Source organism: Lissotriton vulgaris, chromosome 5, assembly GCF_964263255.1.
Source record: "Lissotriton vulgaris chromosome 5, aLisVul1.2, whole genome shotgun sequence".
Lineage (NCBI taxonomy): Eukaryota > Metazoa > Chordata > Amphibia > Caudata > Salamandridae > Lissotriton > Lissotriton vulgaris.
The window spans coordinates 1,991,234,566-1,991,249,125 of NC_141693.1; the positions used below are offsets into that span (position 1 = coordinate 1,991,234,566).

A 14,560-nucleotide genomic window follows, 5' to 3' on the forward strand; every position below is an offset into this window, starting at 1 on the left:
TCCGGAGCTACTCCTTGGTCTCTGACGAGATTTTTTTTCTCCAAATTTAGACTTAAAATCCAGTGTGCAAGGAAAATGTGACCCTCTAAAACAACAGGCTTCAAACTGTGCAGGGACCGTCGCAAAACAAATGTCTGTGACAGATCCACACAAAGTCTGTTTGTGGTGCCTGGAGTTGGGCCACACCTTCAAGGCCTGTGGCGACTGCCCATATAAACCCAAAGGCTATACGGGAACTCGAAGCCCAACTCTGTTGCTCAACACATGAAGACTCCACGGCGTGAGGGGTGGAAGTCAAAAGGAAGGTTCCATTCCCACTCCCACAACCATTCCTGTGGGAGGTCTTCGTCGCCGTTGAAGTCTGCAGGAAAATTGAAGAAGAAACATAAGTAGACCATGTTTGAAATGACCCCTTCCCACCACCCTCGAACTCCAAGGAGGGGACAAGGATGTTAATGTGCCTTCCTGTCTCACCCCCAATCTTCATCGAGCTGATTCCGAGCCTAGCCCGACAAGCCCTGAGTTTCCAGGTCGTTTGCGATGTCGCAGCAATCCTCCATAAATGCTATGCTGCAGATCTTCGGATTGTTTCTGGCTCTCTCTGGTGCACATTGGACTCCAAGAAACTGCAAGGGCCTCTAGCCTGGCTTTCACAGGCAGGTACACCCTTGGTTCCGTTTGTGCCCATTGGATCCCCTTAGGGTCCTGCCCCGACTTTGATGCCTGCTTCGGCGCCACCTCCTGTGCCGGCCCTATCAGCATGGAAGCCATTGATGCCGGATGAGGAGCTGCCGGACTCTAAACTGAATCCACCATAACCTCAACCGAAGTCGTGCCCGGCACCATTTGCCAACCTCTTGGCAATGCCTCTGACTCTGCGCCCAGTCGTTATATAACTCATTTGACACAGATTTTGACAATGACAGCTATGATGAAGGGGACAATTGTGTTCCCCAATATGATGAGGATGAAGAGCTCCAGGGGGCTTTACACTTTGTCTGATACTGACCTTGTGTCTTCCCTGGATCCTGCTATGGAGGAAAGTGTCTCTTTTGCTGGGGTGATGCAAACGGCAGCCGAATTATTAGACCTATAATATCCCACAGTGAAAGTGAAAAATAATGTTTTAACTTGGGTTTTGCAACCTGGCCAGGCTCCCACTGAGCCTACCCTACAATGAGGCATTTACTAGCATCCTTTTGGGTACCTTGGAAAAGCCCTGTTCAGGACCACCCGTCAATAGACAGTTTGCCTGCCTTCATCGCCTTGCATCTGACAACCCTGCCTTCCTAACCCAGCATCCCACTCTAGAGGCCCTGGTGGTTCAGGCGTCAACTAGCAGGGTCAGTCCAAATGCTTTTCGTACCAGTCCTCATGACCATGAGTCTAAACGAATTAAGACTTTTGACAAAAGCATTTTCTCCTCCACAAGCCTTGCTCTACGATCGGTCATGGCCAACTGCCTCGTTAGCTGTTATTCCCATGCCCTTTGGGATGTGGGGGCTCTGGTTTTACTGGCTGATCCAAATGAGCTTTGGGCGTCTCTCATGCAGGCTATTCAGGATGCATGCGATGCCATAAAACTTGTCATACGTTCCGGACTGGACACAACTGATTGCATAGATGTGCCATGCCACCAGAGTGACTCTCCCCTACGATGCCTGGATGAGGTGCACAGATTTCGCTGGTCACATTCACGCAACAATTATGCCTTTTGACGGACCTTACCTTTTGGGGAATAAAGCGGACTCAGCCCTGGACTATTTTAAAGAGAGCAGAGCCACAGTACATTTCTTGGGTTTGTCTTCTCCCGAGAGGCAATTCTATCACAAATTTCAACCTCTTTGTGGTTACAGGAGAGGTTCCCTCTTTGTCAACGCTTGATCCGAGCTTCAGCTCACCACACTTTTTAGCCAGTTTATGGCTGAGGCCATGGTTCCCAGAGATCCTGAGGTCACTAGGGACAATGGCAAGCTCAGTCCCCACCCCTCTAGCAACCACAGCTGCTAAACCCCTTCAATATGTCTGTGCAGCACACAGCCCCCTTGTGGGAGGCTGGATCCGATATGCCCTCCAGGGGTGGGATGATGGACAAATGGGTCCTACACATTGTCCATCGGGGCTATACCAATCCCTTTCTTTCTACCCTGCAACACCTCTCACTGCCTTCGTGATGGCTGTCTTATGACAAGAAGTGCAGGCCTATTTCGCAAAAGGGGTCATCGAGAGGGTACTGGCCTAAGAAGTAGGAACTGGGTGTTACACCTGCTGCTTCCTTGTGCCGGAGAAAGATGCAGGTATTTAGCCAGTTTTAGACCTCTTCCCTCTCAATGCCTTCTCGTGGAAGGACAAAGTCAAGATGCTACCGCTGGCCTAAATACTAACTGACCTAGCCTTGGAGACTGGATGGTGGAATTGAACCTACAAGAGGCTTCTTTTCACTTACTCATCCTACAGGCCCACAGGCGCTACCTGGATTTCACAGTGGGCCAAGGGCATTTTCAGTTTGCGGTGCCCCCCTTTGGATTCAACAGCGCCCTTTTGGTGTTCTCGAAAGTGATGGCATTGCTTGCAGCACATCTACAGAGGTTAGGGTTACCAGTTTTTCCATATCTTGATGACTCTCTACTGAAAGTGGGCTTGGCCCCGGCAGTCACCAACCACCTCCAGACAACGGTGAACCTCCTCCCTTCGTTGGGTTTCACTATCAATGAGCCAAAGTCACACTTGACTCCTTCCCAGGCGCTCCTTTGTTCTGAGCTCTTCTGTATACAATGTGGTTTTGTGCCAACTTGTTTGAGTTGAAAGCGATTTGCTTGCTGTTTTAGGTTTTCTTGCCAACCATCACAGGATGGCTGGTGCAGGTGCTAGCAGACAACACCACTGCCATATGGTACTGAAACAAGCACCGCGGGATGTGGCTAGACTGCCAAGGGATTTCCTTGGTGATGAACCACCTGATGGGATCTTTGAATGCCATGGTGGACAAGCTCAACCAAAGGCTCCTCGCGGATCACAGAGGGGCTACATCTAGAGGTGGCACAGTGGCAAAGGGCTTGATCATCCCCACTGCTGAGAATGTGCAGTGTTAGCACTTCTGCAAACAGGACACTCCAAAGCAGCTCTTGCTGGAAGACACATTCCGTCTACAGCGGAGCTCAGGACTCAAGTATGCCCTCCCGCCACTGCCTTTCCTGGCCTGAATTCTGAAGAAGATTAGGAATGACCTGGCTCAAATCATTCTAGTGGCACCATATTAGGCCAGGTACCCAGAAATCTGGAGCATGAGCGTCTGTCCTCTAAATAAGCTGATACTTAGGGAGGATCGTCTGTTGCAGCAGCAGGGTAGGGTGTTGCACCCGGGCCTGCACACTTTGCATCTCCATGCTTGGGGATTTAGCTGCATCAATTGATCTCTTTCGACCTGCACCCTAATGTCGTTGATGTCATTCTGGTGCAAGGCAAGGCATCCCTCCACTAAATCTGGGTACGCACACAGTGAGACAAATTTGTGGATTGATGTGCCACCCGACAAATTGACCTTTTACAGACAGTTCTGTGGAGGTTTACCATTTGTTTTATCCACTGCCCAGTTAGAAGTTTCTGTTCAGGGCAATTTATCGGGCCTTTCAGCCTTCTTACTGTTGCCAGATCAGCGTTTGTTATTTAAGCCACAAATTGTGATGAGGTTTTTGAAAGGTTTCTGACACTTGTTTCCACCAAAGTGCCCCGCGTGCTTGGTGTTCACCCCTTTTGAGCCACTGCACAGTTGTCCGTTGACACCTCTAACCTTGAAGACAGTCTTTCTCATTGCCATACCATAGAGAGGGTACTGGCCTAAGAAGTAGGAACTGGGTGTTACACCTGCTGCTTCCTTGTGCCGGAGAAAGATGCAGGTATTTAGCCAGTTTTAGATCTCTTCCCTCTCAATGCCTTCTTGTGGAAGGACAAAGTCAAGATGCTACCGCTGGCCTAACTACTGACTGACCTAGCTTGGCATGTGAGTGAACTTCGAGCTCTCCATGTAAATCCTCCTTACACCACCTTCTTCCCTGATAATTCGGTTTAGAGGCACTGAGATTCCCTTCTGCTACATCAGTCAGGCTAACACACCTCCGGCATTCTATACTCCACCACATCCCTCCAAGGAGTGGAGAGAGTCCATCGTGTGGACATAAAGGAGCAGTACGTTTCTATACCAATCATACCAAAGAACACTGAGAGGACAACCAGCTCTTTGTAAGTTTTTTCCATAGCAAAGTAGGGTAAGAGTGCAACAATAGAGCATCTCCGAATGCATTGTCCTCTGCATAAAGATCTGCTACTTACCGGCTGTCAGGAAGCCACGTGAGCTTTGGTATACGTGTTCAAAAGCAATACTGCCTCAACAGTCTGGTCCATACAGAGAGGAATGTTACATATTTGGTTCTAAAGGACTTTTTGGTTTGAGCCAGCTCACAGACCCACCATTTTGGGAGGTACTGCTTTGGTATCTGTTCACAAGGTGAGAAATCTGCAGTTAGTATCCATCAGAAGAGCAAATTACTTACATCTGGTAACGATCAATTCTGGTGAATCCTCCATCTAACCACAGATACCTCATGGACCCTCCCACGTCTGCGTTCTTTTCCATCTAGAATGGTCCCAAAGTAGATATCTGAACAATAGACATACAAATATGGCGATGCGGCTGTCTGTGTCTGAGGGCACAGACAGCCAAGACAACAGCTGAAGACAGCATGCACGGGTTTTGCTTATACACTGCTCTATACATCACTTCCAGACTAGAGCGACATCATCATTGAGCTGCACGACACCACCCACCAGCGCACAAAGGCCCTGCTGAAAAGTTTCTAAATACTGTTGTATGCCTGGGTGGAGTATTCACAAGGTGAGGAATCTGCTGTTAGATAGAGTATCTACCAGAAAGATAGTTACCGAAGGTTAGTAACTTGTTCTTCAGGGTTCCATCTGAAGCACACTATCACCTGTGCGTGCACCCCAGTGAGCAAAGGGACATGGGGAGTTTGCATGCCTCCGAACTGCTGAAATTGTTTTGAAACCTTCACCAGCCTTTGGTATTGAACCTTTCTCCTGCAGTGATAGAAGCTGTTCTGTTCCTCTATACACTAGGGAAGCGCTCAAATAGGTCTTCACCTTCTCGTGTGTCACACGGTCTAGGCCTCCTCTTGGCTCTGCATTCCCTTCAGAGGCACAGTCGACAGGAGGCGGCAGGGTCCCCACACTCAGAAGTACCTAGGCCATGGCCAGCGTATGTCATGTTGGGGGGCATTTCACTGACCGTCCCCTGAGAGTTTATCCTGTTTAACGTTCAAGCCAGGCTCTCCAGACTCTCTAGATAATACAGAGCACAGTTTTGAAAACAGAGAACATGGACATCCAAAATTCAGATACATCCCTTTGACAACCTATCAAAGATCCCATAGGAAGTGCAGTTTGAAAAGAGCTGACTGCTTACAGGACTGCAGCTGGAATTGTTTCAGGGGTAGTGTAGTCAAAATCATGGCACTGCACTTGACAATGAGTTGGATTTGGGTGGACAGTTTGGGGTTACAGAAAAAAGGCAGTTTACTTGAGGATTCAACACAGGTGGAGAATTGTCTCAAAGCATTACCACCACCATAAAGTTTTTGTGATGATTCTCAGGGGAAATTCTCAAGCAATGGAGACTCTTCCCACTTTCCATTTCTTCCACAAATCAGACTATTTTCCTTTCCCATGCCACTGTAAATCAGACCCAGAGAGTTTACTCTGTTATTTTGAATGACAAAGGAAAGTCAAAGGTGCTTCTGCGAACATCATAAATTCACACTCCTGCTCTGCTCTTCTTTCAGACTGATCATTCTGACCAACTCTCTGTATCGAGAACGAGATAAACATGTGGAAGGAATTAAGGTCTCCATGCGTAACTACCGCCAGACCCTGGAGGGAACACTGGGGATGCTGCGCGACTCCAACTCGGAGTTCATTAAAAGTTTCAGGTAAGGTGTTATCATGTTTTCGGCATTTTTCCCAGAACACAGCCTTTCTAGACTCTTGGCACTAAGGACTTTTTCAGAAAGCCAGTTGGACTGCAGCCGCCCTACAACCCACTGAGCACTATCTGACAGAGATGCTTGTTTTCGAACAATCAATCCTGCGAGCTAGTCGCGCTCAAACCCCCTTTCATAATGGAAATTCCACACACTAGCATACCAAGGATATATTTTAAAGATTGATATCCTATTCTACTGCATACAATATGAGTAATAATCATTATGAACACAAACAAAATAGTAGCGACAAAATTGACCAAAAGTGTAACTAGCAAATAATGCTGTAGCATAAATATTTTCAACCACACCCTCCAAAGAAGGGGCCTAATTCAATTTTAAAAGATGGTCCATTGCCGGAATACTAGTCTGCACCATGTTACCAATGCTCAGTGCAATAGCAGGCTGGTAAGCCCATCGAGCCAAGGTTAAATGGGCCTCCGAGTAGCCTTCGATGAAGTAGGCAATATGGTTCTGTACGGCCTCTATCGCAAGTCTCTAGTACGAAGTTCCTCTCTAACTCGTCACACCCTGCTCTTAGTTTCTATAACAATTTTGAACATTGCTGAGCCTTTCATAAAGAATTAGCAGAAAAAGCCTTTGCCTCCTTTTACTTACTTTTATCCTGTGGAACTCTGCTCTTTGTTTGAAAATATAAACGAGAAGTGACCTTATCAGTGTCCAGGACGCCTTCTTCATTATTAAAACAAGAACAGAAGATTAGATGAATCTGAAATAATGTGAAAATATTTAAGCAGATTTGATTAACACGATGGAATGAGTAATGGCATGAATAAATGTACTTTCTATATTTCAATAATGAGCGTATATAATTGAAAAATGAGGGATGCCCAAGTGGAAAAAACATGTAATTATTAGAGAGGTTGGGCTTTGTGTGGACAAATGGCAGTAGGTTCCTCACTCCTGATGTGTCCAGCAGCCGGCGTCTTTGCCGTTCAGTATCTGAGGCCAGCAGAGACTAACGTAGCTTGGGACGCTGCCTCTTGCCTCCACGGTAGGTATGGCCGCCAGTTGACTGCACCTGATGTGAGATAGGGTCCCGCCCAACAATTCTGGCTTGTGTTCTGTAAAGCCATGGTCAACATCTGCTGACATCTCTTGGGTTTTTCTGTGGTTTGCCAAGTGTTTTGTGGAACCATACTAAGGGCAATCAGATAGATCTCTTGTTACATTTTGGTCTGGACCCATGTCAAAGCTCACACAACATTGCCTTGAGACACAGGGAAATATACAGATATGTTCCAAATGACACATCTTGGTTAAAAGTGGGAAGCAAGTATAAAACCATAGGTCTCCTATTTTCAGCCTAAAGGAATCTTGTGGTATGGATTTCAACTTTTGCCTTTCCTTTCAGACTCTTTGCAGAAGGGGGCAACTTTTCTCCAGATGAGGTTGAGAGATTCCGCAATGATCTGGAGCAGGCAGCGAGCCGCATTGACTGCTCGGAAGGATTCATCATGGTTGACCTAGAGGGAGTTGAGTCTAAATCTATTGAGCAGGTGAGCAGATGTATTCTTAGGGCGCTGAGGGTAACACGGACTATCTCTGCTTCCACCAGAGTGACCCTATCAGGAAGCGACAATGGAGCTCCAGGAGGGTTTGGGGGGGGGGGTGAATATTGTGCCTCTGAGAATGGGTCGCAAAAATCAAATAACCTAGGTGACTGCTAGGGAGGGATATGTGAAGAAGTCTACATAACAAATGGTTGAGAGTTATTCTAGACCAATGGCCTCAATTTTTGTAGCCATATTGAGCGTATAAGTATACATACATGGTTGAGATGATGCAACTTTTTTATGATGTTCCTAAAACCGATGTGGCTGTATGAGTATCTGTAAAGCATTGCATTTTCCAGCTGTGAATCTTCCATAGATTCCTGGTGCCACTGGTTAATTTTAGCATCTGAATATCTGGGAGAAATCACTCTGGAAGATTGCAGTTAGTAACAGTGGAACAGGATGAATACTTCCAGAGATTCCAGCCGGGGAATCTCTTGTAGATTCACAGGGGATTCACACACTGCCCCCCATGCACTAGGAAGGCACCTTAGTCCAATGGATACTTTACCACAGCACATCTATGAAGGTCAGCATTCTGGAGGCCCACAGTTAGAGGACCGTAAGTTCATCATCCATTCCTGGTGGCTCTTGTAATGATAGCATTCCACCTGAAGCCGCTGTTTGTTATGAGACTGAGAATTCGGAGGCAATTTGTAATGTAGCTACAAGAACCTGCTGTAGAACAGTAGGAAAAGCTTCCAGTTATTCACAGTTTCAGTCCCAGTCCATTCCCCCTTTTACTAATGAGTGGGTGTTAACTCTTGGATTTCCCACTCCCGCTCGGGTGATATCAACAACATATACTCAGTGTCTTTGGCGCTACCGCTGATGATTTTCCAAAATGAGACTCAACATTGAAAACTTACTAAGTGACATATTGGTGAAAGATTTGTCCCTCCTTTCTCTTTTCTCTGTTCTGATGAGTCGGGTCCTCCCTTGATTGACCTCTCCTTTACCTTCGTTTCCCTTGCCCGGCTGCTCTCTCTTTACTTCATTAGGGTTTCCTTGGGGCTTCCCTCCCATTTCTCCTTTTAAATGTTGTGCCACTTGTTGCAGTATTTCTGCCCTCATACTTTTTAGTGTGGAAAACGTTTTAAAATTCATTTTATGTTGCAATGTGTTTAGGTATTTAAATCCAAAGAATTCCAAGAATTATAGTTGACATATCCTGAATGTCTGTGTTTTTGCTGTGTCCTGTGGCGTGGGGCCTTTGCCGCTCTCTGTGGTGTCTTGCTCACAGCAAATAGTTTTTTCTTGTCCCATTGCTAGGACCGTCCTCCTTTGTGTTGGCATTCATGGCTACTGGACTACCTATGGCTTGCATCTTGCTTCACGACTAACTTAGTTGTGTCCTCTTTCCTTCCCGCCACAGGCCAAGGGGGTTGTGCGTAAGTTTGAGGTCCGGTTTCAAACCCTGACGACTGACATGGTTTTCCTGGAGAAGATCCAGCGGCTGCTGACAAACCTTCAAGTGAAGATCAAAGGAGAGGTGAGCTCCAAAGACCACAGCAGCTTAGATGGTTGGTGGATGTAGACGAGATCATGTAGTGTAGTTCCTATATTCCCAATAGGCTCTGCGCATTGGAATAACATTAACAATAGTTTAGACGTAGGACTGAGGTCGACTAGGTTTCTATTGAATATGTTAGACTTAATTGTGTGTGCCAGCTAGCTCAGAGGTCACTAGAAACTTTCTCGAGTAAGCAAGAAGGTGTTAACTTTCCTGAATAGACAAGAAGGGATTAGCTTCTGACAACCATAAAACATGACAACTTTGTTCCCCCTGAAATAAGGAATATCTCCAGAGTCGCGGAAACAATAGATATCTATTTTACTCGGTCAATCGTGCATGCTTTGTTTCACCAGAAATGCAGAGAAATAGAGAAACGGCGTTTTCAATAAAAGGGTTATTTATTGAGCAGTCTCATGCAAGAGAAATGAATTGCCACAAGTGCAATACTTGTCATAAAGTAAAGTGCGTACAGTAAAATGAGTATTATGAAATAATACTGTAAAAGCATTTAGATGGTTTCTAAGCTATAAGATACTAAAAATGGATAAAATACATACAATGATAAAATAATGACTAAACGTACTCAACTGATGTTTCTAAGATACGCCTACCCCAGTGTACCTAACCTAAGCGTAGTACGTGGGAAGGAGTAGATGAGTTACAGTTTTTTGCCAAGAACCTGAATCAAAAATTCTCTAAAGGTCTAATCAGCTCAGTACCTTGGGTATAGAATGAAGGAGGTCTTGTATCGCTCTCTCAGGACTCGATCTCCCAGTAACCCGCGAGGTTGTCAGGGAAAAACTGGAGCTGGATTTCTCGGCAGGAGAAAAGACAGTGTCTTTCTCAGTGCGTCAGCAGGGAGGGTCGGCTTCCTTCGGCACTCGCATCAGCAGGGCGTCGGGCAAGTAGATAGCTGATCTGCTCCAAACCACCGTGTGTTGCTCAAGGCAGATGTTGGTATATTTATACCTGGAAGGTGCCGAGTTTGACGTAAGGTTGGGCATAAGACGTCACTAAGAACTGGCAGTTCTTTCAGGACTCCAGGAGTTCTAGGACAAATCAAAACAGAAGCAGGGGGAATTCCCGGGCTGCTGGAGGCTTGGTTTGTTTAAGAACGTGTTGTGCTTTCTAGGAGTCTATGGGAGTAGCCTTGCAGTATTTATACTGCATTGGCTATGACTTAATATGGATATGATTCTTATGCCTTTATAAGGATATGATTTGTTATAACCACATAAGGGTATGAATCGTGAATGTCTTAATTAGGGTCCTAGATACATTCACAACAATCAGATGAAGAAAGGATCTCAGGGGGAGGCCCAAAGCAAATGCTTCTAAGGCAGCCTTACATTCTATGCGTTGGTCAGGCACAGTCCTATGACCTACCTTGACCCTTTGCTTTCATTTGTGTTCCCCCACTAGTGAAAGATTTCAGTTATTTTGCTCTTTGAAGCTGGTCGCTCTATCCCGCCTCCCCGATTTAAAGGTCCATTTCTGTTTCACAAGATGGCAGAGCTGCAACAAATCCTGTATTCTGCATTTGTTGTTTCCCATGGAAAGTTCGCCAGAGGCAGGCACCATCTTTAGACCAATAGAAAAGTATTTATCGTTTTTATGGGATAGCAATGGCTCAAGTACCCGCTTCTTGAAGGCCCTTTCACGCTGGTGCGCTGCTGTTGTCAGAGGGTTGGATCTAATTGAGGCATGCAAAGGCTGCTGTTCGGTCTAGTCCTCACTCATTTACAACGCATTACCGTAGGAGTTACACCAGGACAGACTCAAGCAGATGGTGAAGCAGTCTCAAGGAGTCTCTCTAAAGATACTCCAGCATCCTCCTCCCATGGTCTTTTTGTGCTGTGAAACATATTGAAAGCAGTGCTTGGCTCTATGCTGTTTCTTCAGGATATCCAAAATCAGATATAATTCACCCAAAGTGAATCTTACATGGCCAGTGTTTATCCTAAAATTCTAGCTTCTGTCCACGGCAGACACCCGTAGTGCTGAGCCGCTTCTGGCCTTTAACTCTTCTTCTGAGGCTGGTGTTCCACCTACTCTGCCCTCTCCTTTGCCCCAAGACTCTGTTGCATGGGCAGCATCAGGCAATATCTGGTTGAACTGATGAGCCTGAGACTGAGGTCTGTTTTGTGTCAGGTTCCCTTGGGGACAAGCACTACACCCAAATCAGTGCTGTGTCGTCTGTGCTCTTTACTGAGGGTTTCTGTACCATGCCTACTGTGCATTATATCAGCTTGAGGCTCTCTGGTTGATGCTGTTTACATTTGCATCTGGTTACTAGTCCAAAACATTTATTCTAAAGGTGGAAACCAACATTATCGTGAACCTGAGGAATATATCTAAAAGAGTGTGTGTTTAGTCGTTTCTAGTTTTTAAAATCAGAAATATTGGGCTTCTTGTATAGGTGGAACTCTACAATGTGTTAACTTTCTTGCATCACTGGCGCCCCATATAGGGGATGTCCTTTTGATCAACAGGAGTCAGTTTTTGTTTACATTGCACATGTAAGGCACAGAATCCCATACAGAATTAATGGCTGGATGAAATGGGTACCAGGCTATACTGTGTATTAACAGCCAGTGGCTTGTGCATTCAGAAGGTGACTTTTGCATCACTTAAGAGGAGCATCCATGTGGGCTGTCAGAATGTTTTGTATTTGTGATCCCTTACAGAACCCTCTAGACCATTGGTCATAGAGGACTTACCAGACTTGGCAAGAATGTAGTAACTTAGGGCTAGCAATGTAAATACAATGTGAAGAGTGTTGGGTGAGAAGTATCTTGTGAAAGACTATCATGCAGGGCAAGTGCACAAGGATATATACACATCTCAAGTGATGATGAAGGCAGTGAAGGGGGGCTATAGGATAAATGAGCTGAGATTACTAAAGGAAGGAAGAAAGAAGTCAGTGGATGATAACAAGCAGGGCAGATGGGTAAAGTTAATGATGGTTCTGTTGTATCCTGCACCGCACTTTACCATTTGACATATCCTGACCTGTACTTCATTTGTTCCCTCTTACTGTTGCATTGTCTGGTGCTTACTTGCTTGCTGTGGCGTGTATCCCGGACGTTGGTGGAACCTGAGGACTGAGTGGCTATTACTTCAGTGGTTGTGGAGACGGTTAGGTGGTCGGCACCATCAGCGCGGGCGCCTGTGTCATCTAGTAGAAGTAGTTCCTGCCTGTGTCCTGTGTTTCATTAGTTGTGGTAACACACAAGTTCACTGGACAGTTGTTTAGAAAGAAGCTGCGAAGACTGCTCCAAGCTTGGGTTATGAATGAAGTTGGAAGATGTAAAAAGTTTTTTGTTGTTTTAAACAGAGTTTTATATAGCGCAAACTTGACCAGAATTGGGTTATCAGAGCGCTTTACATGAGGACACATTCATTAGGCCTCGCCTACGCAGCACGCATGCGCTGCAAAAGGCAAAAAGACCTATAGCAATGGATTCGGTTTTGAGGCCAAAAACATGCACTCCTTGCATTGCTTTTAATGCCAACGCGTGCACGTTTAGCGATTCCCTTACGGGAGCGAGCAGCTGGCGCCATATGTTAGCAATTATGGTGCCTTGCTGCTGGCTCCCGCAAGGAAATTGCACAGGCCACCTCCTCTCTCCCCTCCCCCTGCTGCTGTGCAAGGCGCGCGTTTACATTTGTCACCTTTTTACCGTCTTTCTATATCTCCTTTTGGTGTTTTTCTCTCCCTTGCTCTGAAGTAAAGTTGATTGCAGGGGGGAAAAAAAGTGCCGCCCCCAAAAATGAGTGCAGCCCTTATCGTTAATACACATTAAAATAGCTGCCAGGCGTGTTCGCACAAGCAGCGCATATCCGTCGACACCCGCTGCACACCAGATCCAATCAAACCCTGCCTGTATGCATTCTTGATAGTTTTAGAGAAAATACATCTGCTCCAGGGATTTTCTGCCAGAAGGAAAGCACCAAACTGATATGTACAGAACCTATAACATAACCATCAACTCGAAAGGCAATCTTCCCCTCACAATTTCTAATACAAATGGTGTGTTTTTTACACTACCGATGTGACCGTCTGAGTGCCAAAAGCAACCCAGTGAGCTATGTTTAGCCTTAATTCCACAACTGAGTATGTTTTCAATTAGCACACTTGATCCTTTACAGGCAAGTATGATTTTTCATCTGGCATTTCATCGGCAGGATGAAGCCTGCTGCAGCACGTCATGCCATGCGTGTGGCAAAGACCCCCTGCAGGTGGCTCCAAAGCGCCTCCTTAACAGCTGCCAACATCCCAGATTCCCAGCTCTCTTCCAGAAACTGCACAAGCACAATTACATTCAATGCCTGTCGGATTAATGTCAACAAGACAAACAACCCCAACAAATAGGAAAGAACAAGTGGAGGCAGGCAGTCCAGGCCTTGTGAGTCACAATCCCTACTTTTTGGTAATTAAATACAGAGAATCTAGCTGGGAACATTGTGGGTGGTGCACAAGATCCAGTGTGTTAAGTGGGCTGTGCATTTCCGAATAACGCTTCACATATTAACATTTTAGGCAAAGGGAGATTGAGGGATTTGGCAAAAATTAAATGAGCAAGGCACTCAGGTTCCTAAACTAAACCTTAGCCGCTAGACCATAGCCACCCTCAATAGCATTAACCTTAAACTAGTCAAATTCAAAAACGATCTTGGATTCAGTGACTTGTCTCCCCAATTACAGCATTATTTTCCCCCCTGACCAGGGCCACTGGAATTATGTGGCAGGTGCGCACCAAGTTATGTGGCAGTAAAAGCCAAATTATGTGTCATTACGCAGCACATTTTTTTATAGTATTACTTCATTATTTAATTCTGTGAAAAAATTCATGGCTGCTTAATTATAGCCCTGCTCATGACCTAAAGTAAGGGTATTCTCTGTCAGACTAAAACAATCTTAAGGAGTAATTCAGCCCGCACCGTAAATGGTGGATGCAAAAACTCCCCAGTGCAAATTGCTATGCCATCCACCAAATTTTGGGATGTTCGCCAGGACCGTGGACATCTCTTAACATTGTCAGGAAACACTGTCACAGCAATGCCTGTCAACATTGTAAAAGTTTGACGGACGCCGCAGTCAGGATTGACGGGTGTCCCTTAAACTTTTACAAAGTTTTACATTATTGAAAAACAAACTCCCAAAGCAGGAGTTTGTTTTGAATAATGTAAAACTAATCGCCCCCACTGCATGGGACTTTTCAGTTTTATTTTTTACTGCCCTTCTCCACTAGGATTTGCCTGGCACTGCCGGCCAGTAAAAGAAGCCATCAGAATGCCCCCTCCAGTCTGCACGTGTGGTATAATGAGCCTGATGTGTCAATAGCTTCAAAAAGGCTTTGGGACACCCAGTGTGATCCGCAAAACCTACACCTGGTTGTGGCACTTACAGC

General features: G+C 45.7%; 1 protein-coding gene across 1 annotated transcript in view; it reads left to right on the top strand.

Moving 5' to 3' along the window:
• Positions 1–14,560, top strand: part of CCDC180 (coiled-coil domain containing 180) — a 618,906-nt gene that overhangs the window by 260,701 nt on the left and 343,645 nt on the right. The window contains exons 21-23 of the mRNA XM_086924739.1: positions 5,856–6,002; positions 7,429–7,573; positions 9,006–9,122. Coding sequence (XP_086780865.1) covers positions 5,856–6,002; positions 7,429–7,573; positions 9,006–9,122 — 409 coding nt within the window. The remainder of the gene's footprint in view (positions 1–5,855; positions 6,003–7,428; positions 7,574–9,005; positions 9,123–14,560) is intronic.